The sequence below is a fragment of the Mustela lutreola genome, chromosome 15 (assembly GCF_030435805.1).
Source record: "Mustela lutreola isolate mMusLut2 chromosome 15, mMusLut2.pri, whole genome shotgun sequence".
Taxonomy (NCBI): domain Eukaryota; kingdom Metazoa; phylum Chordata; class Mammalia; order Carnivora; family Mustelidae; genus Mustela; species Mustela lutreola.
This window is the reverse complement of record NC_081304.1, coordinates 33,281,957-33,308,453: the sequence shown is the minus strand read 5'-3', so window position 1 is coordinate 33,308,453 and position 26,497 is coordinate 33,281,957. Positions and strand designations below refer to the sequence as shown.

The window sequence follows — 26,497 nt, the reverse complement described above, 5'->3', positions numbered from 1 at the left end:
AAAAAAAAAAAAAAAAAAAAAAAAAAAAAAAAAAAAGACGATTGGAAACAGAGAGTTTTGCAGTTCAAGGAATACAAAAACACTGCAAAAGAAGCTGGTCAAGTGACTCTTGCAAAAATAGAAAAGTGGTTCGGTTTAAACTCTAGAACCTTGCTACAGAAGGTGTAGCCTGCAGGTCCCAGTGGGAGCTAGTTAAAAATGTAGATAGAGTCTCAGGCCCTAACCCAGACCTACTGAATCATTACATGCATTTCAATTAAGTCCTAATGATTTGTACACAGGTTACAGTTTGAGAAACACAGCTCTAGAGATACCTGGCAAAGCAAGGTAGGTGAACGTATTTCCTTTCTTCTGTCTTATTCTAAAGAAATGTAATTCAGTCACATCAGTGGAAAAGAAGTCCAGTGATTTTGAAAGGTTTATGGAGTACAAGCTTTAAAAAAATAATTTCTCCTTCTTGGAAGAATATATATCAAAATGTTAAAATGTATAGTAAAATGTTTAAAGTGTATTAGAATTTGTCCACTTTCATTTCTTTACTCCCTGTTTTCCTTTTTCTTTAAAAATAGACTTTTTTAAAAAAAGAGTTTTAGGTTCATAGCAAAACTGAGCAGAAAGTTCCACTGTAACCTCTGCTCCAACACAAACGCATTCCCTGCCCCCCCCCCAACAACATCTGGCTCCAAAACGGTACCTATATTACAATCTATGAACCTACATTGGTTGACACATCATTATTAACCCCAAATTGATAGCTAACATTAGGGTTTATTCTTGGTGTTGTACATTCTATGGGCTTGGACAAATGTATAAAGACATGTATTCACCATTACAGTGTCCTATATAATAGTTTCACTGCCCCCCATATCCTCTGTGTGTCTCGTATTCATTCTTCCTTTCTCCAACCCCTAGCAACCACCGATCTTTTTATTGTCTCCATAAGTTTTGGCTTTTCCACAGTGTCCTGTAGTTGTACTCATGCAATGCATAGCTTTTTAGATTGGCTTCTTCCCTTAGTAATATGTATTTAAGTTTCCTCTGTGTCTTTTCATGCTTTGATAGCTCATTTCTTTTTAGTGTTGAATAATATTCTGTTATCTAGATGTACCACCATTTATTTATCCTTTTGCCTACTAGAATACATCTTAGCTGCTTCCAAGTTTTGTAAATTGTTAGTAAAGCTGCTACGAACTTCTGTGTGCAGGTTTTTGGGTAGACATCCTCTTTATTGTTTTTATTTATTTATTTTTATTGAAGTAGAGTTGGCATACAATATTACATTGTATGGTTTCAGGTGTATACCATAGTGATTCAAAAATACATAAAAATTATGTATTATGAAATGGTCACCATGATAACTGTAGATACCATCTGTCACTGTACTTATTATAATATTATTGACTATATTTCCTGTGCTGTACTTTACATCCTCTTTTATCTTTATCTATTTATTGTGGAAATAGTTTTGCAGTATATACACATATCAAATCATTATGTTGTATGCCTTAAACTAATACAATGTTATATGCAATTATATCTAAATAAAACTATGGTGGGGGAAAGAATTATTTCATTTAATTTTCTTTCTTTTTTTTTTTTTTAAAGATTTTATTTATTTATTTGACAGACAGAGATCACAAGCAGGCAGAGAGGCAGGCAGAGAGAGAGGAGGAAGCAGGCTCCCCGCCGAGCAGAGAGCCCAATGTGGGACTCGATCCCAGGACCCTGAGATCATGACCCGAGCTGAAGGCAGCGGCTTAACCCACTGAGCCACCCAGGCGCCCCTCATTTAATTTTCAAAGGAAGGATAGATAGAACCCTAAGTCCATGGTGGTGGTGTTTTTAATAAATTAAGCTATACTTGGCTTCTCAACTAATCCTTATTTACTAAAAAGAACTCAAAAAGGAGTGGGAGTGGGATTTTTTGTTTTTGTTGTTGAGATTTTATTTGACAGAGAGAGACATAGCAAGAGAGGGAAAGCAAGCAGAGGGAGTGGGAGAGGGAGAAGCAGGCTTCCTGCCAAGCAGGGAGCTAGATGCGAGGCTCAACCCCAGGACCCTGGGATCATGACCTGAGCCAAAGACAGACGCCCAACGACTGAGCCACCCAGGTGCCCCAGGAGTGGGTTTTTAAAAAAACATATTTTTAAAAAATTTGTCGGGACATCTGGGTGGCTCAGTTAGTTAAGCATCTGCCTTCACCTCAGGTCATCATCCTGGGGTCTTGGGATTGAGCCCCATGTCAGGCTCCCTGCTCCGCAGGAAGCCTGCTTCTCCCTCTCCCTCTGCCTGCTGCTCCCCCTGCTTGTGCTCTCTCTCTGTCCAATAAATAAATAAAATAAAATAAAAAAGGAATTGCTTTCATATACATATTTAAAAAATTGCCTACTTACCATTTACTTGTTTCTTTCTCTACATGTTCAGATCCTATCTCTTTTTTTAAAAAAGGTTTTATTGACTTATTTGAAAGAGAGGGAAAGAGAGCATGGGGGAAAGGGTAGAGCGAGAGGGAGAAGAGGGTTCCCAGCTGAGCAGGAAGCCAGAGGAAGGCCTCAATCCCAGGACCCTGAGATCATGACATGAGTGAAACACAGATATATAACCAATTGAGCCACCCAGATGCCCCCAGATCCTATCTCTTTTTGAAAATCCAATTAAAATGAGAAATTCTACTTTTATCAATATAAATCATATTGTGATCCTCACCATGTGTAGTATTTGCAGTTTAGTATGTGACTTTGCTGATATAAAATCATTTTAACAATTCTTGGACTTATAAATCCAGGCAAAATAAGTGTATATTAACCATAAGCATTGTACAGATTTCCCAAGTAAAAAAATGTTGAAAACTCAAATAGAAAAGACTCCCTTGAATAAAACAGGAACAACAAGAACTCATATTTTGGGGCACCTGGGTGGCTCAGTGGGTTAAATCCTCTGCCTTCAGCTTGGGTCATGATCCCAGAGTCCTGGGATTGAGCCCCACATCCGGCTCTCTGCTCCGCGGGGAGCCTGCTTCCTCCTCTCTCTCTGCCTGTCTCTCTGCCTACTTGTGATCTCTGTCAAATAAATAAAATCTTAAAAAAAAAAAAAAAAAACCCAAACTCATATTTTGCTGAGGGGACCGTGGATTGGTACAACCACTTGCAAGACCAGTTTGACAGTATCTAGAAAGGAGGCATGCTTTACAACCTAGCAGTTCCACTCCTAGATATCACAGTAGAGTAATTCTTATACATATGTACCTATTCAAGAATGTTCATAATGGTTCATAATAGCCAAAAATTATAAACAATCCCAATTTCAATTAACAACAGAATGAGTGATAACGGGGCAGCTGGGTGGCTAGGTGGGTTAAAGCCTCTGCCTTCGGCTCGGGTCATGATCCCAGAGTCCTGGGATCGTGCCCCACATCGGGCTCTCTGTTCGGCAGGGAGCCTGCTTTCCCCTCTCTCTCTGCCTGCCTCTCTGCCTACTTGTAATCTCTGTCTGTCAAATAAATAAATAAATAAATAAATCTTAAAACAAAACAAAACAGTTAAAAAAAAATGAGTGAGAACTATATTCACACAATAAAAACAAGTGATCTATATCACTACATAACATGGTTGAATCTAAAAAGAAATGTTGATTGAAAGAAGGTAGGGGACAGCTGGGTGGCTCAGTGGATTAAGCCTCTGCCTTCAGCTCAGGTCATGATCTTAGGGTCCTGGGATCAAGCCAGGCATTGGGCTCTGCTCAGCAGGGAGCCTGCTTCCCCCTCTCTCTCAGCCTGCTGCTCTGCCTACTTGTGATCTCTCTCTCTCTGTGTCAAGTAAATAAATAAAATCTTAAAAAAAAAAAATAAAGAAAGAAGGCAGAAACTACATAATTTACGATTCTATTTGTGTAGTTCAAAAGCAAGCAAAATAAATCTTAGCATTTAGGGATGTCTACTTGTACTTAGAGGATAAAAACAAGGAAATATTTATTATAACAAGCAAATCAGTAGTTACTTCTTGAGTAAAGGGATTGTGTTAGGGGAGGGAGACAGGCAGGACTTCTAAAGACATTTATAATGTCTCTTTCTTTGTGGTTACGTGAGCATTTGCTTTATGATTTATTAATTTGTGTATTATGTACTTTTCTATGTTATTGTTCTACAAAAAAAATTTAAAGAAAAAAAACAAAGGTTTTTAAATTGCTTTTTATTTTTAAAACATCACCATGTGAACCATGGGGTTTATATTGTATGGTTGTTACTCAGTCTGAAAATAAACATTGGAAGTTTATAAATAGCAACAGTGTAAAGAAGCCATAGCATTCACAAGATTCTCAAATGGTATAATATAAAACCTGTCATAAAATTTAGTAAAAAAACAAGGTAGAAAACATTTTTAATACTGGTACAATGGCAATAGCAGCTTTATAAATGTTTATATATAGGATTTCTATAGCATTTTTAAATGAACCTTTATTCCACAAGAATGATCAAATCATCAAATCATTTAAATTAAATTGAGACAGTACCTGGTGGTTTATTAACATAAGCATTGTAAGTGCTCCATAAAACATCGTTACAAATACTCAAATGTTTTGTTCTCAGAGATCATTCCTTTTATTCTTATATAAGTGTAGCTTGCAGGCTTTGTTTTGTTTTGTTTTAAATTAGAAGCAGGTATGTTTCTTAACTTTATTACCTGTTTAATTTTCATTCATAAATGTGTCTGTAGACATAAATTTGGGTCTCATGAGAACAAAACATGGTCCCAAGGTCTGCTTTCCAGTCTGGTGACTTTCCACAACACTCTATTTGGTATTTCAAAGCAGTATTTGTCTGTGGAAATATAGGTATTTCTGGGAAATGACTGAAATATCTTTTGTAGCCTAGGCTAAAATAGTATTACCCCTGTAGCTGCTTCCTGTCAGGCTAGGAAGTTCAGTAAAGATCTGAAACACCTTGTTTCCCATCCACAAGCAGCTGCTGTCCTTATTCTTGGAACTGCAGGGGATCAAAGCTAATCCTGTACTTTCAGTCACAGGAACTCACCCTGATGAGAGTTTCCCATTCTCTGTGATACTTAACATAATAGTAATGGGGATCCTGGCTGAAGCTATAATTGTGTCCACTGCTAAGTAGACATGTCTGACAACCTGGGGGCTCCCAGAAATACTTGGCAACTTTGTAGGGGACTGAGCCATAGGGTGACCAGGTACGATAAAGAATGCCCTGTTAAAGCTGAATTTCAGATAAATGGTGAATAATTTTTTCAGTATAAATATATAGCTCCCATGTAATATTTGGGACATACTAAAACAACAACAACAACAAAATCCCCTACCCATTGTTTAATAGGATGTATTTCTATTTAAAAGTTTTTTTTAAATTCAAATCTGGCTATCGTATATTTACTGCTAAATCTGGCTACCCCGGACTGGCAGGAGAGAACAAAAATCCAGTGAGGTTTGTATTATTACTGTTCCTGAAGATATAGGCTGTTGAGAACAGGAATTAGGTCTCACAGAAGATCTGCTATGGACTTCAGATAATCCTGGGCAGGCCACTCTGGAAAATACACAGTTCATGTTGAGATCCTCATAAAACTTATAATTAGCTGCATGAATGTGGATAGAAAATGTCAAAGAAAGGAATATCTCAGACTTCAGTGATCTAGATATGACTACCTAAAGATCCTTTCTAGCTGCTAGAAATGGTACATTCTCATTTTTAAGGTTATATTGGATATTTTGCTTCAAATCCATTTGGAAAATAATTGGGTTGGGATAGGGGACATTCTTACCTCCTAACTGTTTACAGTAAACAGAAATCAAATCTAGAGGTTCTTTTTACTGATCAAGTCTGTAACGCTTACTGAAGAATGCATTAGCTTTATAGGCTGAAATACTTTTCTTTTTAATTACCTGAGAATATGCAAGAGGAATGGGAACAGGGTTATTTCATTTTATTTTTTAAGGAATCAGGTTATTTTCTTAACGTCAAAACTGTATCTATTGAGTATAAACTTGTTATCTAGTTAAATTTGAACGACCTCTCCAACCTAAATTGGGTTATTCCCGGATAAACATCTCTTTAGGGACTGCATTTTCCCATCTGCTCTCTTATTGATCATACAAACTAAAAAATACCCAAATACTCACTTTATATCACAGTATGTATGGACAATTCTTGGACTTGTAAATCCAGGCAAAATAAGTGTATATTAACCATAAGCATTGTACAGATTTCCCAAGTAAAAAAATGTTGAAAACTCAAATAGAAAAGACTCCCTTGAATAAAACAGGAACAACAAGAACTCATATTTTTGGGGCACCTGGGTGGCTCCCCAAAATTATATAATTCAAATGGAATTATATATTAGTATAATTATTTATATAAACCCTAGTACATTAAAAAAAAGGATTGGGGTGATTTTATCTGTGTGTTTTATGGATCATCATGTGGCATCAGGCAGAGTTAGCATCAGTTTTGTTCATCAAAGCTGCTTGTAGAAAGTGGCAGAGTTTGAGTTGGGCTTCTAGGGTGAGCCATCTATGAAAAAAAAAAAAAAGGATCCCAATTATAATATGAATTATGTGGCCAACACAGATCTCCTTCCTCACTAATAGAAACCAGATTTTATGCGGGCAGCAATGCAGCCGGACTCTAAAAACCACTTTTCCCAGTTTTTCTGACATAATCAGAAGTTTCTGGGTAGCACCTGTATAAAGTGAGGGGTAGCTTAGCTAGCACACCCTTTTGTCCTTTGCCTTTCTCCTTATCTTGCCTAGAATGTGGGCACCGGGCTTCAGGAGGTGGAGGCATTCTTTACCATGAGGATAAAAGCCACACATTAAGGATGGAAGAGCAGTGAAGACATGGTGAAGCTACTGTACCAGTTATGGGCTGCCTACTTCCCAAGGGAATATGTAGGTAAGAAAAATAAGGTGCTGCTTTGTTAAGCCACAGTGGTCAGATTTTTGTTACCTAATGCAAAAGCAAATTTTGTTACCAAATGCAAAACCTATCTAATACAGTTGCTTCAGACTTTTTTTTTTTTTTTTAAAGATTTTATTTATTTGTTTGACAGACAGAGATCACAAGTAGGCAGAGAGGCAGGCAGAGAGAGAAGCGGAAGCAGGCTCCCTGCTGAGCAGAGAGCCGCATGTGGGGCTCGATCCCAGGACCCTGGGATCATGACCTGAGCTGAAAGCAGAGGCTTTAACCCACTGAGCCACCCAGGCGCCCCACAGTTGCTTCAGACTTAAAGGAAAAAGGAAACCTAAGTTCTGGGGGTGGGGGGTGGGGAAGAGGAGTAGTCATTTTATGTCTAACAACAGTTTCTTTTTTAAAAACTTCCTCCTACTAAGTGGATTTTTATTTTTAAAGATTTTATTTATTTATCAGAGAGAGAGAGAGGGAGAGCGAGCGAGCACAGGCAGACAGAATGGCAGGCAGAGGCAGAGGGAGAAGCAGGCTCCCCGCTGAGCAAGGAGCCCGATGTGGGACTCGATCCCAGGACGCTGGGATCATGACCTGAACTGAAGGCAACTGCTTAACCAACTGAGCCACCCAGGCCGTCCCGAGTGGATTTTTTTTTTTTAAAGATTTTATTTATTTATCAGAGAGAGAGAGGGAGAGCGAGCGAGCACAGGCAGACAGAATGGCAGGCAGAGGCAGAGGGAGAAGCAGGCTCCCCGCTGAGCAAGGAGCCTGACGTGGGACTCAATCCCAGGACGTTGGGATCATGACCTGTACTGAAGGCAGCTGCTTAACCAACTGAGCCACCCAGGCGTCCCAACTAAGTGGATTTTGTGAACAGCTCATACAGCAGATACTTTTCTGGGATTTTTAAAAAAAATTTTTTATTTTTATTTATTTATTTGACAGACAGAGATCATGAGTAGGCCAAGAGGCAAGCAGAGAGAGAGGAGGAAACAGGCTCCCTGATGAGCAGAGAGCCCGATGTGGGGTTCGATCCTAGGACCCTGGGATCATGATCTGAGCCGAAGGCAGAAGCTTAACCCACTGAGCCACCCAGGCACCCCACCTTTCTGGGATGTTTGATATTGTTGTTCAATATATGTGCTTATTCTTTATCATATTTTCATTTGTTTCCACATTACTCAACTCATTATAGTGATTATGGGGTAGGGCAGGGACATAAAAGAATCCCAGAGCTGAACAAAGAAAGGAAGGGGCTTAGTCCTTCAGTGAGGCCTCTGCCTTCTGCCCCTGTCCTTCATAATTTGTGGTATCACCAAGAAATGTGATCTGGGGGTAGGGTCCCTATTGGATGCTCCGAAAGGAGGAAAGAGAAATGTGGCCACACCTCAAAACAGTGATTGGCATGAGGGAAACCAAACTGTCTGCAAAAGGCACTGATTCTTTATTTTTTTATTTTTTAAAAGATTTTATTTATTCATTTGACAGACGGAGATCACCAGTAGGCAGAGAAGCAGGCAGAGAGAGGAGGAAGCAGGCTCCCCACTGAGCAGAAAGCCCGATGCGGGGCTTGATCCCAGGACCCCAGGAACATGATCTGAGCTGAAGGCAGAGGCTTTAACCCACTGAGCCACCCAAGCGCTCCAAAGGCACTCATTCTTTTTTTTTTTTTTTTTTAAAGATTTTATTTATTTATTTGATAGACAGAGATGACAAGTAGGCAGAGGCAGGCAGAGAGACAGGCAGAGAGACAAGAGGAAGCAGGCCCTCCACGGAGCAGAGAGCCCGATGCGGGGCTCGATCCCAGGACCCTGGGATCATGACCTGAGCCAAAGGCAGAGGCTTTAACCCACTGAGCCACCCAGGCGCCCCCAAAGGCACTGATTCTTAATGAGGAAACAAAGAGGGGACAGTGTTGGGTTGGCAAAGTGTTAGCAGTGAAGTCTGTGGTGTGTCTCTATCACCAGAGGGAAATGGAAATATAAGTTTTGTAGCCAAAGAGGCCAGAAGCCCTGTGTCCCAGCACTCTAGTAGGAGTGCCAGACGGATGGCTATTCCCCATAGATCCAGTGAACAGGTGAACACAAGGAGATGACAGACAAACAGGATTTGGAAGAAATCACATCAGGTTTCACTGATATACTAGAATTTGGTGTATGGGTCATACATGTAGGTGACAAAGAAGAAAGCTGCCAAGACCTTTTCCTATCAACTGTGCACGATCTGATCCCTATCTGCATCTTTATCGCTGTTTTTCACTGTCAGACTTGCTTTCTCTTACAGCTACTTCGGCTCCTTTTCAGTTTCTCAGTTAGGTCAGGTGCCCTCCACCTCAACACCCTTATGTACGCTGTTCTTTTTGCTTGGAGCTCTTTCCTCCCAAACGTCCATGCTGGGCCCATCCCCTCATACCGTAGGCACCCTTCCCAGTTAATGCCTATTCATCCTTCAAGTCTCACTTCATCACCTCCTAAGGGATTCCTCTGTGGGTTCCCACAGAACCCTATTCCTTTCCTTTATAGTACTTACCTCAGTGTAGAATTATACAAATATGTGATTATTTGACTAATGTCTATTTTCCTCACTAAGCTGAAAGCTCCAAGACAATAAAGTTAGGTTTGTTTTTGCTTACCACTGTATCCCACTGTATCCCCAGCACAGTGCCTGGCATAGAGGAAGTGCTTAATAAATACTTATCTAGGGATGCCTGGGTGGCTCAGTTGGTTAAGCAGCTGCCTTCGGCTCAGGTCATGATCCCAGCGTCCTGGGATTGAGTCCCACATGGGGCTCCTTGCTCAGCAGGGAGCCTGCTTCTCCCTCTGCCTCTGCCTGCCATTCTGTCTGCCTGTGCTCGCTCTCTCCCCCCCCCCTCTCTGATAAATAAATAAAATCTTTAAAAAAAAAAAATACTTATCTAAAGGAATTAATACAACCAGACATACATGGTAAAAGTAGAGATGATAATGCTAGCTAGGTCACAGAATTTTATAAAGGCTAAATATGAAATTGTTTTGTAAAGCAGTAGGTACCATTTAAAGATTATTATAAGAAAGATCCTTTAGATTGTATGATTCTAAATAAATCATTTTGAAGAAAAGGAACCATATTTTTGTTTGTTTGTTTCCCCTAAAGGCTTACCTGAAACTTTCTCCTCAAGGCCCGAGTCATTACTGGAGTAAGCCCAGTTCCTGTGTCCATGTTTTCTTTATTGGTAAGTGGGGTTCCACCTGGGCTTCTGCAAAGGTATTGAAAAAATTAGAAGCTGTGTTTTATGCTAATTTTTCAAATGGATTCAGAAAGGATAAAGATAAGAGAGCATATTACCTCTCTACATCAACTTTTCTAAGTAGTTTCCGCAGGTCTATCTGGCTTTTACCAGGGGTACTGATGAAATAAAAATATACAAGTTAGAGCCTGCTAGAATTTATCCCCTTTCCCAAAGCAAAGCAGATGTTTCCATAGGCAATGTCCTAGAAAATGGTTCTATTTGTTACATCAGCAGAGGGGCACCTGGCTAGCTCAGCCAGTGGAGTGTGTGACTCCTGATCTTACAGTTGTGAGTTCAAGCCCCACGCTGGGTGTGGAGCCTACTTAAAAACAAAAATAGCAGTAGATGCCGATAAGAGCATAAGGTGATATAATTGCCCTAATAAATAATACGTCTTGACTCAGTAATTATACATATAAGAATCCATCTGCGGGAAAGAGTCAGCTATGCACATGGGTGATGGACAAAAGGATGTTCGCTGAAGAATTAGAAATAAAAAATCATAAACAACCTAAATGTTTCAAAACAGGAGTTTATCTATGAAATTTGCAAATAATGAACTATATATACTGAAGAAGTCAAAATGATGCTTTAAACTGATTTTTAATAAGATGGGGAAAGTTCTTGACACATTAAACAGGAAAAGCTTTAACTGCATGTATATTATGATTATACACAGGTACACACACACACACACAGACACAAAAGATTTCATCGATTCCAAGACATCCAAATTTTCATATTTTATTATTTCTGAAATTGAGCTGCTTTAAAAATTCTTCTTTTTTAAGTAATCTCTTTCCCCAACATGGGACTCAAACTCATCACCCAGAGATCAGGAGTTGCATGTTCTTCCAACTGACTGAGCCAGGCACCTCTAAAAAAATTATTATTATTTTTTAAAGATTTTATTTATTTGACAGAGAGCACAAACAGGGGGAATGGCAGAAGGAGAAGGAGAAGCAGGCTCCATGTTGAGCAGGGAGCCAATGTACCACTTGATCCCAGGACCTTGGGATCATGACTGGGGCCAAAGGCAGACACTCAACTGACTGAGGCACCCAGGTGCGCCTCCCCACCCCGCCCGAAAACATTCTTGATATTATATCTTTTCCTCCCAAATCCATTTATCTGTATTTGTGGGTTTTTGTTTTTTTTTTTTTAAAGTAATCTCTGTGCCCAGCTTGGGGGTCAAGCTTACAACCTGAGACTGAGAGTTGCAGGCTCCGCCAACTAAGCCAGCCAGGTGCCCCTGGGCCACCCCCGCCCTCAAATCCACTAATAAATCATTGGTGTATCTTATAATAAACAGCATCATGAAATGGAAATAATAGAGTAGATGCCCACACAAAGACTGGAATGATAAACAACAGTATGTTAATAGTAGCTATCTTCAATCATACAGTTATTTGATTTTTTTTTTCTTTTTCAAAAATTTTTTTAAAAGATTTTATTTATTTATTTGAGAGAGAGAGAGAATATGAACAGGGTCAGGGGCAAAGGGATGAGCAGACTCCCCCCTGAGATCATGACCTGAGCTGAAAGCAGATGCCTAACTGACTGAACCACCCAGGCACCCCCATTTTCTTCTGTAACTTTTCTGTGGATTTCCAGTCTTCTACAATGAGCATATACAACTTTTAAAGTTAGAGATAGGGAAAACAAAACAAAACAAAACAAAACATTATTTTAAGTAACAGTGGAGCATAACACAGTGTAGTTCCTTACATCAAGACATTTGTAACTCGAGTTGATAGTACTTTGGAGTTGGGCTTCAGGGTGACACGTTGTAGGTCAGAGACAGTAACTAGTGGATTCTGTGCCTTTGGTGATGGTATAAGCTTTAATCACAAAATGAGACAGTATCAAAAAATACACTTAAAGATATCATTCAAAATATAAACATGCTGCAACAATGAATATTTAAAAGCTGAGTATGGGTAAGATATTATCTACTACTCAATTTTTATTGCAAAGCTTCCAAGTATGTCTCTACTTCTTTAGACTAATGGTTGGTAGATAAAACTGCCTAATTAAATAATTTTGGGGTCTACACATTTTGTTGAGGATCCAAAACTACTCAGGTAACACATGGAATACTTACCTCAGAATGGCTTCTGTACATAAGACATAGGCTGATTTTCCAGAAAGGGACAACCAGGTTAAAAGCTCAAAGATCATATGTATGATCAGCTTACCTTCTTCCTTTCATCAAAACACTGTGTCTTCTTTAACTTCACAGTCAGTAGATCTTTAACTGTTATCTGCATGGGTCCATCTCTTTTTAATGGCCCAGCCTTAAAATACATGGAGAGGTTAGAATTCAAATTGTAACCAAGATATCCAGTTAAATGCAAATCCAAATCCAGTTTTTAAAGACTCACTTAAAAACTAACTCTTATTTACCCTAGGAACCTATCAAATTCTTTTAATTCAACCGAGAATGATCCTGTTTTCAGTACACATGGATGCTAATGCTACTGTAAAGTATTCATCAAAATGTAAAGCTTTGACAGTAAATGAGAGATGGGCTAGTTGTCTGCAACTATGCATCTTCCTCAGGATTTATGATAATAAGACCGGAGTTGAAGAAGTTCCTCAAATCAAAGTGAAGTTTTGCTTGAATTACCTAAAAAGTTAACTCAGGTCCCATAGAACAAGAATGTATGGTCAGAGGGCTATGCATTATGGCAAATGTAGTAATAGGCTCTGGATTTAACCCAGCCATTTTATTTATTATTATTTTTTTACAGATTTTATTTATTTATTTGATATAGAGAGAGAGCATGAGTAGGTCCAGTGGCAGGCAGAGGGAGAGGGAGAAGCAGACTCCCCACAGAGCAGAGAGTCCGATGTGGGTCTCTATCCCAGGACCCTGAGATCATGACCTGAACTGAAGGCAGAGGCTTAACCAACTGAGCCCCCCCGGCACCCCTAAGCCAGCCATTTTAAACCAAATTTATCTGGAGTGCAAATTCAGCAGATTTTTAAACAGGGTCATGCTTATCTTAGTGATTCACAAATACTCCCTTAGTGGCCAAGTAATTAATGGAGACTGGTCCTTCAGCTTCATGATATTATACTTTGGGACCCACCAACTCTTTTTATTCTGTTTTTACTCACTAAGCCACCTTCTGTTCTTAATTTAGTTTCCCAGGGAGGTTTTTCTTTCGGTTAAAAGATATTCTGAGACGCCATTAGGAATATTCCAATCTACTGGTTTTCATTCATTTATCCTTTTTAAAAAAATCACTTTTGTTTCTAAATCCAGTTCTACAGGCCTGAGTTTTTAGAAGCATAATCATTGACATAATTAAGAGATGGAATCAGAAAAAAAAAAAAAAATGCAGCTTTCCTCTCAAAGCCCATAGCCTCGTCTCAAAAGGCCACCTTGTTTTACTACTCTGTTACACACTGACCAAAACACATCATTACTAGATTGTTTCCTACCTGCAGAGCTTTAGTGCGATCGGATTTTCTGAGCAGCACAGGTGCTGTGGTCGGTGGAGGCGGAGGCAGAGGAGGAGGTGGAGGGGGCGGGGGCGGCGGAGGAAGAAGAGCAGGAGTGGGGGTGACTGGCTTTGGCAGTGTGGGAGGAAGTATCGCTCGAGATTCTCCAGGGGTGTTTAGCACGCGGGCGGGCACATTTTTGAGTTTACCACTTATGTGACAGGTTTGACCACAGCTTGGGCAGGAAGAATTTTCCAAGACAGTCTGTAAGAAAACATTATTTGGCAAATGAGTAACAGATTAATTTGGTTCTTGCGGCTCAGAGCCTTGGAGATAATAGCTACCACGTATTGAATGCTTTCTCAGTATAGTATGTGTTTTTTTTTTTTTTTAAGATTTATTTATTGGGCGCCTGGGTGGCTCAGTGGGTTAAGCCGCTGCCTTCATCTCAGGTCATGATCTCAGGGTCCTGGGATCGAGTCCCGCATCGGGCTCTCTGCTCAGCGGGGAGCCTGCTTCCCTCTCTCTCTCTCTGCCTGCCTCTCCATCTACTTGTGATTTCTGTCAAATAAATAAAATCTTTAAAAAAAAAAAAAAGATTTATTTATTTATTTATTTGACAGAGAGAGAGAGAGATCACAAGTAGGCAGAGAGGCAGGCAGAGAGAGAGGAGGAAGCAGGCTCCCAGCTGAGCAGAGAACCCGATGCGAGACTCGATCCCAGCACCCTGAGATCATGACCTGAGCCGAAGGCAGCGGCTTAACCAACTGAGCCACCCAGGCACCCCTAGTATGTGGTTTTTAAAAAATATTTTCTCATTTATCACAAGCCCATTCATTCACCCATTCATTCATATATTTGTTTTGTGTGTGCAATATGCCAGGCACTGTGGGTATGATGTGAACCCTATCTGTTACATCGTGGAGCTGACAGTCTGGCAAAGAAGACAGGCATGAAACACAGACACACCCAGAACAAAACAAAGTAATGTTTCAGTGAAAACAGGGAGGTGTGCTGTGGGCATGAATAAGGAGAAACTTGGAGAATGACATTAAGCCATAATCTCAAGGATGGACTGCAATTTATCAGGTCTCAAGGGAGATAAGATCTGGGGAGAGTTCCTGGCAGAGGGAAAAAATACTTAATGCAGCTAAAAATTGTCATATAGTTGGGGCGTCTGAGTGGCTTACTCCGTTAAGTGTATGCCTTCTTTGGCTTAGGTCATGGTCTCTGGGTCCTGGGATTGAGCCCTGAGTCAAGCTTCCTGATTCTCTTGCTCTCCCTCTACCCCTCCCCACTACTTGTTCTCTATCTCAAATAAACGAAATCTTAAAAAAAAAAAAAAAAAAAAAAAAAAAAAGAATGTAGCATATTCAAGGATTGATAAAAAGGCCAAGGGGATGGAACATGAATATTAGGGGCTGAATTGTGTCCCCCAACCCCTCAAATTCGTATGTTGAAGCCCTAGCTGTAATACTCCAGGATGCCTTTGGAGATAGGGCCTTCAAAGAGGTGTTTAAATTAAAATGAGGCCATTAGAGTAGGCTCTCATCCAGTTTGACTGGTGTCCTTACAAAAAGAAGAAATTTGAACATACAGGAGAAACATCAGGGATGTGTGTGCAGAGACAAGGCGATTTGAGGACACGGGGAGAAGACAAGACAAAGCAGAGAGGCCCAAGAAGAAACTAACTCTGTCAACACATTGATCTCAGACTTTCAGCCTCTAGAACTGTGGGAAAATAAATTTCTATTATATAAGCCACCTAGTCCATGCCACTTTATTATGGCAGCCCTGGGAAAGGAAAAATAACCCTATGAAGTCAGATGGTGTATTAGTTTCCTATGGTTGTTTTATCAAATTATCATAAATTTGGTGGCTTAAAACAATTGAAATTCATTTTTTTCAGTGCTGGAGGCTAGAAATCTAAAAATCAAGATGACAGCATGGCTGTGCTACCTCCCAATGCTGTAGGGAAGAATCTGTTTCTTGTCTCTTCCTGTTTTTGGTAGCTATGGGCATTCCTGGCCTTGAGACTACATCACTCCAATCTCTACCTGTGCTCCCACTGCTCCTCCTCTCCTCTTGTGTGCTCTGCTTTCTCCTTTATAAGGACATTTGTTATTGGATTTAGGGTCCACTCTGATAATAGAGTATGATCTCTTCACTTCAAAATCCTTAACTTAAGGGGCACCTGGCAACTTTTGATCTTGGGGTTGTGAACTCAAGCCCCATGTTGGGTGTAGAGATTACTTAAAAAAAAAATCCTTAACTTAATTACATGGGAGAAAACCCTTTCTCCAAATAAGGTCATATTTATAGGTTTCAGGGATTAGGACTTGGACATATCTTTTGGAGGCCATTGATTCAGCCCACCATAGATGGCATCATCATTTTTAGAGGAGGAAACTCAGGCCTAGAGGAGTAAGGTGATTTGCCTTTCTTCCTGTCTAATTCATCTTGAGGTACAAATTCCAGGACAAGGATTGTAATCCCAGAAGCTCCCCTGCAAACCAACAAGTGCAATGTTTATTTTCTTGAGTTTTAGACATTGAGAATAGGGGCCTTGCTTAGGGGAGTTTGGAGACAGTGGATATATATGGCTTTTTCTACCTCTATCAGTCAAGAAAATAGAAATCATCCTAAGTATTTAAAAGAGGGTGAGAGTAAGGTGGGGAATTGGTTACATTGATGGTGAAAGAGATGAAAACCCACAGGGAATATTGAGGCAACCCAGAGATTAGCAAAGAATAAGCCATGAGCCTGGAGGGACAAAGGGAAGAGCATTATAACCTGGTCTCTAGAGGTGGGTTAACCCAGAGAATCCAGGAACTTGACAGACTTACCTGGAGGAAGCTGGGGTGAGGTAGACAACAACCCTCACTGGAGAAATTGCCCAAAGCAGAGAATAAAGGGGAAACACACTCCCTCCACACCCCCACCAGTCTCTCTTCAGTGTCTCCCATTAGCCAAGCACAACTGGAACCAGGTGACATGGAGCATAGCACATACAGCCTGCATGGATTAGCCCCAGTGCAGTGCAGAGTTGAGCCTTGAAACCTAAGGAATAGATCTGAGGGCAAAGAGGCCTAAGACTAGCACTTGCCTGTAGCCATTGCTCCTTCTGGTAAAAGCATGCTGGGATTCCTATAGGGGATAATCCCTGCCCTCCTTCCCGAATTCCAGATTTCTTTTCTTTTTTTTCCCCTTTTTTTTTTTTTTTAAAGATTATTTATTTATTTGCCAGTGATAGAGGGAGAGAAAGCGAGCAAGCACAGGCAGACAGAGAGGCAGGCAGAGGCAGAGGGAGAAGCAGGCTCCCTGCCGAGCAAGGAGCCCGATGTGGGACTCGATCCCAGGATGCTGGGATCATGACCTGAGCCGAAGGCAGCCGCTTAACCAACTGAGCCACCCAGGCGTCCCTTTTTTCCCCTTTTTTAAGATTTTATTTATTTATTTGATAGAGACGCAGTGAGAGAGGGAACACAAGCAGTGGGGGAGGGAGAGGGAGAGGCAGGCTTCCCGCTGAAGAGGGAGCCTGATGCTGGGCTTGATCCCAGGACTCTAGGATCATGACCCGAACTGAAGGCAGACGTTTAACGACTGAGCCACCTAGGTGTCCCCGGATTTCTTTTCTATTTAACAATACCAACCTTCAGTGTTTCCTGGAGCTTGCATAATTCACTTTCCAAAATGCAAAACCGTTCTTTTAGACTGTGGAGTTCTCGGTGGCAGAAACGGGATGGAAAGATGGTGTCTTTCAATACTTCTAAACTCTGAAATGAAAAAATAAACAAGCCTGAATTCTGTAAGCAGCATGATCAGGACAAGAAAAAAAGGGAGAAGAAAGTGGTTTGATATATGTTTTACAGAAACAAAGGCCTACATGACCCCATAATTTCATCTTACCTGAGCTTAGCCTGAGTGTTGTATGGACCTGAGCACACACACAGGTGAACACACATACCAAATATGCAGAAAAACCATATTGCTGAAAATGGGGTTGTCAAAGCCATACCTGGGCCATGCAGTTCTGGCACCAATTGTATATAGACCACACTCTATTTGTCCAAAGTTTTACGGTATCTTTGATATTAGGAAGTCTAAAGTTCCAGGATGGTCTTAGCCAACTTCTGCTAAGGGAAGTATCTGCTGAAGGAATAACCACTCTGTAGGAAAAACAAAACCAAACGAAAAACCCCTGAGTTGGAATAACAGCTTTATTTATTTATTTGTTATTACTATTATTAAAGAATTTATTTTTTTTCATTTGACAGAACGAGAGCACAAGTAAACAGAGTGTCAGGCAGAGGGAGGGGGAGAAGCAGGCTCTCCACTGAGCAGGGAGCCAGATGCGGGGGCTCGAGCCCAGGACCCCGGGATCATGACCTAAGCTGAAGGCAGATGCTTAACGACTGAGCCACCCAGGCGTCCCTAACAGCTCTACTTAAATAAGCTTGAGCCTCTAAATCTAAGCTTGAGCATCCAACTTTTGAATTTGTCTCAGGTGATGATCTCAGGGTCTTGAGATTGAGCCCCATATCTGGCTCTGCACTCAGTGGGAGTCTGCTTGGGATTCTCTCTCAACCTCTGCTCTTCCCCTCACTTGATCTCTCTCATTCTCTCAAATAAATACATCTTTAAAACATAAAATAACATGCTAGCTTTATAGTATGGCTCAGGAGCAGAGACTACCTAAAGCCAAAATTTTCATTACATTTTAGAGTTCCAAGATGCACTTATACAATAATTTACTTGATAAATAAATAGTAATAAATAATAAATAAAATAAACAGTAAGTAAAGAGGCGTCAGGGAGGGCGCCTGGGTGGCTCAGTGGGTTAAGCCTCTGCCTTCAGCTCAGGTCATGATCTCAGGATCCTGGGATCGAGTCCCACATCCGGCTCCCTGCTCAGAGGGGAGCCTGCGTCCTTCTCTTTCTCTGCCTGCCTCTCTGCCTACTTGTGATCTCTCTCTTTGTCAAATAAAGAAATAAAATCTTAAAAAAATAAATTAAAAAAAAAAAAAAGGAGGCGTCAGGGATTCAGTAATGAACAACATGATAAAAACCATGCCCTCATTAAACATACGTGTTTAATAAAGTCAATTAGTAACATATATGGATTGTTATATAGTGAATAAATACTATGAGGAAAAGGATAGAGCAAGAGAGAAATGTTGAATGGAGGTGAAATTTTAGGTAGGGTGCTAGGGAAGTCTCACTGAGAAGGTGACTTTTGAGAAAACAAAACAAACAAAACAAAACAAAACAAAAAGTAAAAAAGCTAGCAATACATGGACACCTGGCTGGCTTAGTCAGTAGAACATACAACTCTTGATTAATGGTCATGAGTTTAAGCCCTATGTTGAGCGTAGAGCCTATTTTAAAAAGGTTAAAAATAAAGAAGCTAGCAATACAAATATCTGGGAGAACAATTCAGGAATGGGCAATAATAAGTGCAAAGGCCCTGAGACAGCAGCTTGTCTGAGGTGTCTAGGGAACAACAAGGAGGCCAGGATGACTAGGATGGAGAAACTGAAGAGTAGGGGGATTAGGAGAGAATGTCAAAATCAGATCATATGGCTCTTGTGGGTCATACAAAGGATTTTATTTTATTTATTTATTTTTGTTTTAAAAAATATTTTATTTATCTGACAGAGAGAGATCACAAGTAGGCAGAGAGAGAGAGGGAAACAGGCTCCCTGCCGAGCAGAGAGCCGGACGCGGGACTCCATCCCAGGATCCCGAGATCATGACGCAAGCTGAAGGCAGCGGCTTAACCCGCTGAGCCACCCAAGGGCCCGCCTCATACAAAGGATTTTAATTTTGACTCAGAGAAAGGAAGACATTGGAGAGTTTTTATTTATTTTTACATAATCTCTACACCCAACTCATGACCACGAGATCAAGAGTCACACACTCTTCCAACTGAGCCAGCCAGGTGCCCCAGGAAAGAAATTGGAGAGGTTTTTTTTTGTTTGTTTTTTGTTTTTAAGATTTTATTTATTTATTTGAGAAAGAGACAATGAAAAAGACCATGAGAGAGGAGAAGGTCAGAGGGAGAAGCAGACTTCCCGCGCAGCCGGGAGCCCGATGCGGGATTCGATTCGGAAACTCCGGGATCATGACCCGAGCTGAAGGCAGTCGTCCAACCAACTGAGCCACCCAGGCATTCCGACACTGGAGAGAGTTTTAAGCAGAGGGGCAATATGACATGTTTTTTACGAGGCTCACTCTGACTGTTCTGCAAAGGCAGAAGCAGGAACACCAGTTAAGGGCCATTTTCAATATTCAAGAGAGAGAGAGAAGAGTTAAGGATAACATGGTTAATGCTTTTTGAGGGCCAGTTTAGTTTAAAAAATTTTCTGTAAAGAGAGCTATAACAACAAAATGTATAATGTATGTCATTGTGAAGCCCAGTATCTTGGGCTTCTGATAACTTAGAGTCTCTTTCAGTAACACATTTAAACCTCTGTCCCAGAGAATAACTGACCAAATTTTACCAAAACTGAGATTTAAATTCCAGTTATATATTCCTCTTGCATCTCTTAGTTACCAGATTTATACAATTAAACTGACTAGGGAAAGAGAAAATAGTTACTGTGCATCTCCAGTACAATTTCTTGTGATTTGAACTTCATTTAAACACTTAAAAAAAAAAAATTTATTTATTTTTTTGAGAGAGAGAGAGAAGGAATGGGGGGAGGGGCAGAGAGAGAGGGGAGAAGCGGTCTCCCCGCTGAGCAGGGGCCCAGGAGAGGACTCTGGGATCATGACCTCAGTTGAAGCCAGAGGCTTAACCAACTGAGTACCCAGGCACCCCTAAACTCTAAAATGATGGTCACCACATAAAATTTAGAATGCTCGGTCAAAATTTAATTTCTGAAGAGGGAGGAATAATTTTTTAGTATAAGGATGTTAGAAATGTTGCATGGGACAATATTTTTAAAATTTCATGTTTTATTAGAACTTTACATTTAATTGGGCATTCTGTATTTTTATTTGCTAAATCTGGTAACCCTATCCTTGAGGGATTTTTAATATTTTTTCTTCTTCACACTTACACCTTACCTTTCTGGTGAGGGTGGTGGCGGAGGAGGTGTGATTAGCTTGGGCTGAAAGTGAGAGGCTTCTCTTTTTTTGAATAATCTTTTTGCTTTGGCTTTTAACTTTCTTCTTCGTTGCTTGAACTTAGGCATGATTTCTGTAGAAAAAAAATTTTTTTACATGTTTTTAAAATTTTAGAATAATAACACATACAGAAAATGGAGAAGTCTTAATTGTACAGTTCAATAAATTATCACAAAGTGAACACACCCTTGTAACCACCACTTTGGTTAGGAAATAGATCACTGCCAGCATTCCAGAAGTCCCCTGAAGTGAAGAAAAATTTAAACCCAGATTTAAAGTATCTTTAGAGACTCAGCTTTGGCATTATATTGCTCTCTAATTTTGTTTTGCTTGCCTTGCTCTTCTTCATTAAGTCAAGTGTATTTCCATTTCTTATAAGAGAGAAAATGACTTTAGTTGGGTTATGGTCAGTTATTAAAAGAAGTTTCTTTCCAGGAACATTTACTGAGCACCCATTGTGATAAGCAGAGTTGGTAATGGAAGAAACAAATTTAACCACTGAATATCCATTTGCTTTTAGGCACCTTCACATACATTTTCTCAGTGAATCCTCACTACCTGGCAAGATTTTATCCCCAAGGACAAGGATTTTTATTCCCATTTTTTACATTAAGAATAAACTTAGACATAGAAAGAGTATATGATTTGCCCAGTGTAATGCAGTAAATAAATAAGTCTCGGAAGACTGTTCTTTCTAACATTCTGTGGTGCAACAGTTGATTAAATGGGTGGTATACAATGTAATAGCAGTTACCCCAAATCTAAGACCCCCAAATGTTTCAAAACATTTATTTTAAAACACTATTTAGTGTATTTAGCTTTTAATCTGGATCCTTTTCTGAAGAAAATTAAGTCAGAGCTAGTTTGATGTGAAGGTGGGTAGCCAGTTGCTGCTACCTGAGGAACAAAGATGTCGTTATTCAAGTAGAACTAAACATGGGCTCAAGGGCTGGGCCTCCCTGCCTTCAAACTCACATTTGAATAGGAACAATTGGCCTTTAAAATACAAATTCTTTCCACTTTTGTTCACCCATTACCCTTTCAATACTTAGTATGCAGCTCTAGGCTTGGCCAGCTCTCGGATTGCACTGGCTGAAGAACCTCCTTTTTTTTTTAAACTGATTGTGGGTTGTGAAAACTCCGGAGTGGCTTACTGCAGTTCCAAGCGCTTTGGTCTTGCAGAGGGCACCCCTAATGGCAATGGGCAACAGTGCATATATCAACAGCCCTTCTAGGAGCAAGGTTCTCAATAGCATCTTATTGAGCTGATGCCAGGTCTCAAACTAGCAGTTTTCCTTGGTTGTTCTTAGAGGCATGGGAGATACAGCAAAAAGTAGCTGACTTCCCTTGTATTCTATCACTTCTCCTTCCTGCTGAAATAATGAAAGAAGGCTAAGCAGGGATTATTAAATACACAGGGTATTTAAAGGACTCACTGATTTTTTTTTTTTTTTTTAAACAGACTTAAAATAACACAAAACAACAATACTCTGAAGATGTTTAGGAGAACCTCAGAGGAAGTAAGCAATCTTGCAGTTGCCTGAAAAAAAGATTAAACCTCATCACATCCATGCCCAGGACTTTATATGGAGAGATGTCACTGAGAACCTCTATCTAAGGTCCAGAGTTCACTGGGTGAAATCCCCAGAATCTGAGACTTCCATGGTAACTTCCTCTTCTTGTCTCCATCTGCCCCTTGCAGCCCTCCCCAAATTCTGTTCCCTCTCTCCCTTTGATGTCTTTTGTTAGATGTCAAACTGACACAGAGAACTGGTCTCCTGCCTCCTTTTTTCTTATATTCACCAAGCACTCAGTTACAAAAGTAGACTTCAGAAAGGAGCTGGACATTCTGGTTTAAACTTGGTAGATTGGCTCTATTCCTTTATCTCCACTCCCAACAGTGTGCTAGGGTTGGCAACAACTGATACATTTTCAGGAAGTTTGTGAGTTAGTTGTGAAACACATCCACCATTAAAATTAAATTATATAAATTATATAATATATTACATATATTTTGTATAACATTATTACATTATAAAATGTATATTATGTATATTGATGCAAAGCTCATTACTTCCTAATGATTTTACTATTATTTATGCTGTTGAGGTTGTTTACATTATTGTATCTATATAGTGAAAATGCTATAAAATGCTGATTTCTTTCCAATTCCATATTCAGTGACTTCACATTGAAATATTGAAATTGGCTATGATGGGAGTATTTACATTGTGGACATAACACCACAAATCAGGGCTTGATTCATTATGCTGTTGATTGTTAAGAGAGTGATAAAGAAAACATTAATAATACAGGTTAGATTTAAAAGCAAATCTTGGGGGCATCTGGATGGCTCAGTCATCATTGTGTGCCAAGTATACTTCAAGAAAAAAATAAATAAAAAATAAAAGATCATGTTAATTCTGGAAAAAAATTCTCATATATTATTCCTATTGTTATCGGTTAGTTTTCTTTCAGTATAGGTGTGTGTACAGTATATTATATACTATGTATAATTTACAAAATAAATGTATGTAATATATAAATTTATATTTTACATAAGTTTATATATTATTACATATATATTATATACATACACACACCCCTAAATAAAAAAATAGCAATAGTAAAAAATATGAGCTTCAATTATACTATTTTTGTAAATTTTCATAAAGTTTGAAAATTTGCAAAATAAAAAAGTATGATAGATATATGTGTATATAGACATATAACATTTATATATACACACACAAATAATAGTTTTTAGTTTTTGGCTGAGCAGAATCATGATACTTCATGCCTAGATACTTCAACTTGAGTTTCCTAACATGGACATGGACATTGTCCTACAAAACCAATCACAGCCAGGAGATTTAAGCTTGATATTATCTAAGAAGTCCATAATTACCTCAGTCACCTCAATAATATCCTTTACAGCTGCTCTCTTTCCCCTTCCACAATGTGTCTTTTTAGTTTCCTTCAATTCACAATAGTTCCCTAGTCTTTTCATGTAAGTATTTGCCTTTCTTTCTATTTATATTGCTGAAGACTCCAGACCAGTTGTTTTGGAAAACGTCCCTCAGTTTGGGTTTGCCCAAATATTCCTTTAATGATCTTCCTGACTTTAGTCTTTCTCCGTGCCAATCATTTTCTACAGAAAATGATTACTAGAGTTAGTAAAAAAAAAAAAAAAAAAAAGGATCCTGATAATTCCCTTGCTTAAAAGTATTTGAAGATTCCTTTTCATTCTCTGAATAAACTAAATTCCTTCATGCCTTTCAAAGATCATCACAATTTAGTCTGATGGCCCTTTGCTGCCTCATCTCTACTAGTGATTCGTGGTACTTCAGGTATACCAAACACTGAATACTTTCTATAGTATAGTTAGCAGGCTCAGGCTCTCCCTCTGCTTGGGGGTATCCTTTTTCAAGTCAACTTATATAGCTTCAAGATGCTGTTACTTTTTCTCACAGATATTTGTTGAATGCTGATAATCCACCATGGTAGGTAGGTGTGGTCGGTTTTGGGATACAATTTGAGACAAGACCAACATAGTTTCTATCCTTATGGAATTTATGCTGATAAAAATGTCATACCTTTTGTACTTCTATAGCACTTTATAAACACTCTTATTATAACATTTACTGTATTGCATTGTAATTTTTGTTTGCATGTTTGTCACCCAGCTAGACTACGGACTTTTCAAGGTTAAGATTAATTTTATTCATCTTTATTTTCCTGGAACCAAGAGTGTAGCAGGCATTAAATAATTTTCATTCAATAAATGAATGAAATAAATCATTCCTGCTAAGTGTTAGGTAGCAAGGTGTCTCTTTTTTAGTTCAGGAATATGCTTTACTACAATTACATTTTGTAAAATCTCTTGGTGAGGGAGGTTTTTAGTTTTTCAAATCATTCCACACCTTCATATGGTTAAAGGATGGCTCCAAAACTATTTCCAGTGGGAAGATGCAACAAATAATAGAGTAAGAACTCAGTTGGCTCTGCTGCTTCTATTAAAACTCCACCCAGTGATGGGAGAAGTGCTTTTGGTCAGGGGGTACTTCCAAAACTGTGACAGCAACGAAAATAACAATTGCATTTCATTACCCTCTTCCTAAAACACATTTTATTTTTTTTTAAAGATTTTATTTATTTTATTTGACAGATAGAGATCACAAGTAGGCAGAGAGGCAGAGAGGCAGGCAGAGAGAGAAGGAGGAGGAAGCAGGCTCCCTGCCCAGCCACCCAGGCGCCCCTAAAACACATTTTAATGTAGGTTCCTATACTTTCCCATAAACAGCTTTCAGTCAATTAATCAATTTCCATTACTAGTTCAATTCATTACTCTTGAACATTCATAGGGCTATTTCTGGTACTTGATTGTATTTAATTTTATTTTTCGCAGTACAACACTGCTTTTTTAGTTCCTGCCTTGTTTCTCTGACGTGACGGCAGCTCGCTAAAACGTAGTCCAACACAGCATTAGGCACAAGTAAACAGGGCACACTTAAAAAATTGACACTGTCACAGAAAGTCCGGCGATATTAAGAGCATATCAAGGAACAAAGAAATACTGTCTGTCAAGAACTGTATATTCTCAAACTTTAACGTGCATAAGAATCACTGGGAGGGGCGCCTGGGTGGCTCAGAGGATTAAGCCTCTGCCTTCGGACCAGGTCATATCTCAGGGTCTTGGAATCGAGCCCACACCGGGCTCTCTGCTCAGCAGGGAGCTTGCTTCCCTCTTTCTCTCTGCCTACTTGTGATCTCTGTCTGTCATATAAATAAAATCTTAAAAAAAAAAAAAAAGGTGGTGGGAGATCTTGTTAAAATTCATATTCTGAATTTGATTCAGAATATGATTCTGAATTTTATTCAGTGGGTCTGGGTGGAGCCCGATAATTTGCATTGTTAACAAGCGCCCAAGTGATGCAGATGATGTTGGTCCCCCGACAACACTGAATAGCAAAGATCTAAAGGAATGTGCAAAAGGAAGGCAGATGCTTTGATCCAAAACGTATTCTGCAGAGCGTTAATTAAATATAAAAGTGTGGTTAGGTTGGAGCCAGGGCGAGCAGTTCTTACCCAACCTCAAACCTCCTCCTCCCAGTCTCATCTCCCCGAGTCCAGCCAAAGTCCCCACCTCCATAAATCTTAAGAACACAAGCAGCAACAGGCCCAGCTGCTGAAGACGCCAGCCCAGGTAACACAAGGGAGATTCTCCCTGCACTCACAAGTCTAAGAGCCCGGGATCAGATGGAGTCCGGGTAGTGGCCTCTCCTTCTCCTTAAAGAAAGATTCAAAATTAAAACCTTATCATGGAGGGACCAATCGTAGCAAAGGTCTCTCCACGATTCGCTGTCTGGGTAGTGTAGGAGCACAGTCTGGTTTGTGATTGGTTAAAAGGTCACCACGCACTGGCCAATGAGAGCTGAGGCGCTTCTGGTATGAATAAGTGGAAGGCGGGAGCCATGGGGAGGGGAAGCAGGAGACCTAAGAAGGTGTGTCACGTCCCTTATGCTGTTTGTGGAAGCTTTTGTGTAATTGGTGGGTTCTTCTTCCGATTATACCAATCGCAAGCTCTTCTCTGCGGAGCCTTAACTATGAAATTGAAAGTGGAGATGAGGATGCAGCCAATGGAAAAAAAAAAGTGCACAGCAGCCAATCCTCCTGCAGCGTTTTGTGTCTTTGCCCAACTGGAGAAAGTGTTTCATGTGGAGGGG

At 39.8% G+C, this 26,497-nt stretch overlaps 1 protein-coding gene and 1 long non-coding RNA gene across 2 annotated transcripts; one reads left to right on the top strand and one right to left on the bottom strand.

Moving 5' to 3' along the window:
* The first annotated feature begins 42 nt into the window (after positions 1-42).
* LOC131816513 (uncharacterized) lies at positions 43-24,506 on the top strand. Its single transcript, XR_009348086.1, has 4 exons — positions 43-327; positions 6,769-6,910; positions 10,055-10,133; positions 22,234-24,506. It is a non-coding gene; the product is annotated as an uncharacterized LOC131816513 (long non-coding RNA).
* On the bottom strand, positions 4,172-26,414 carry PRR11 (proline rich 11). Its single transcript, XM_059149328.1, has 10 exons — positions 26,009-26,414; positions 20,712-20,844; positions 17,659-17,809; positions 17,294-17,416; positions 13,641-13,904; positions 12,389-12,487; positions 11,919-12,031; positions 10,247-10,306; positions 10,061-10,157; positions 4,172-6,529 (listed from the first exon to the last, which is right to left on the bottom strand). Exons 2-10 carry the CDS (start codon positions 20,837-20,839, stop codon positions 6,461-6,463), a joined length of 1,104 nt encoding a protein of 367 aa, XP_059005311.1. The 5' UTR covers positions 20,840-20,844; positions 26,009-26,414; the 3' UTR covers positions 4,172-6,460.
* Positions 26,415-26,497: the final 83 nt, after the last annotated feature.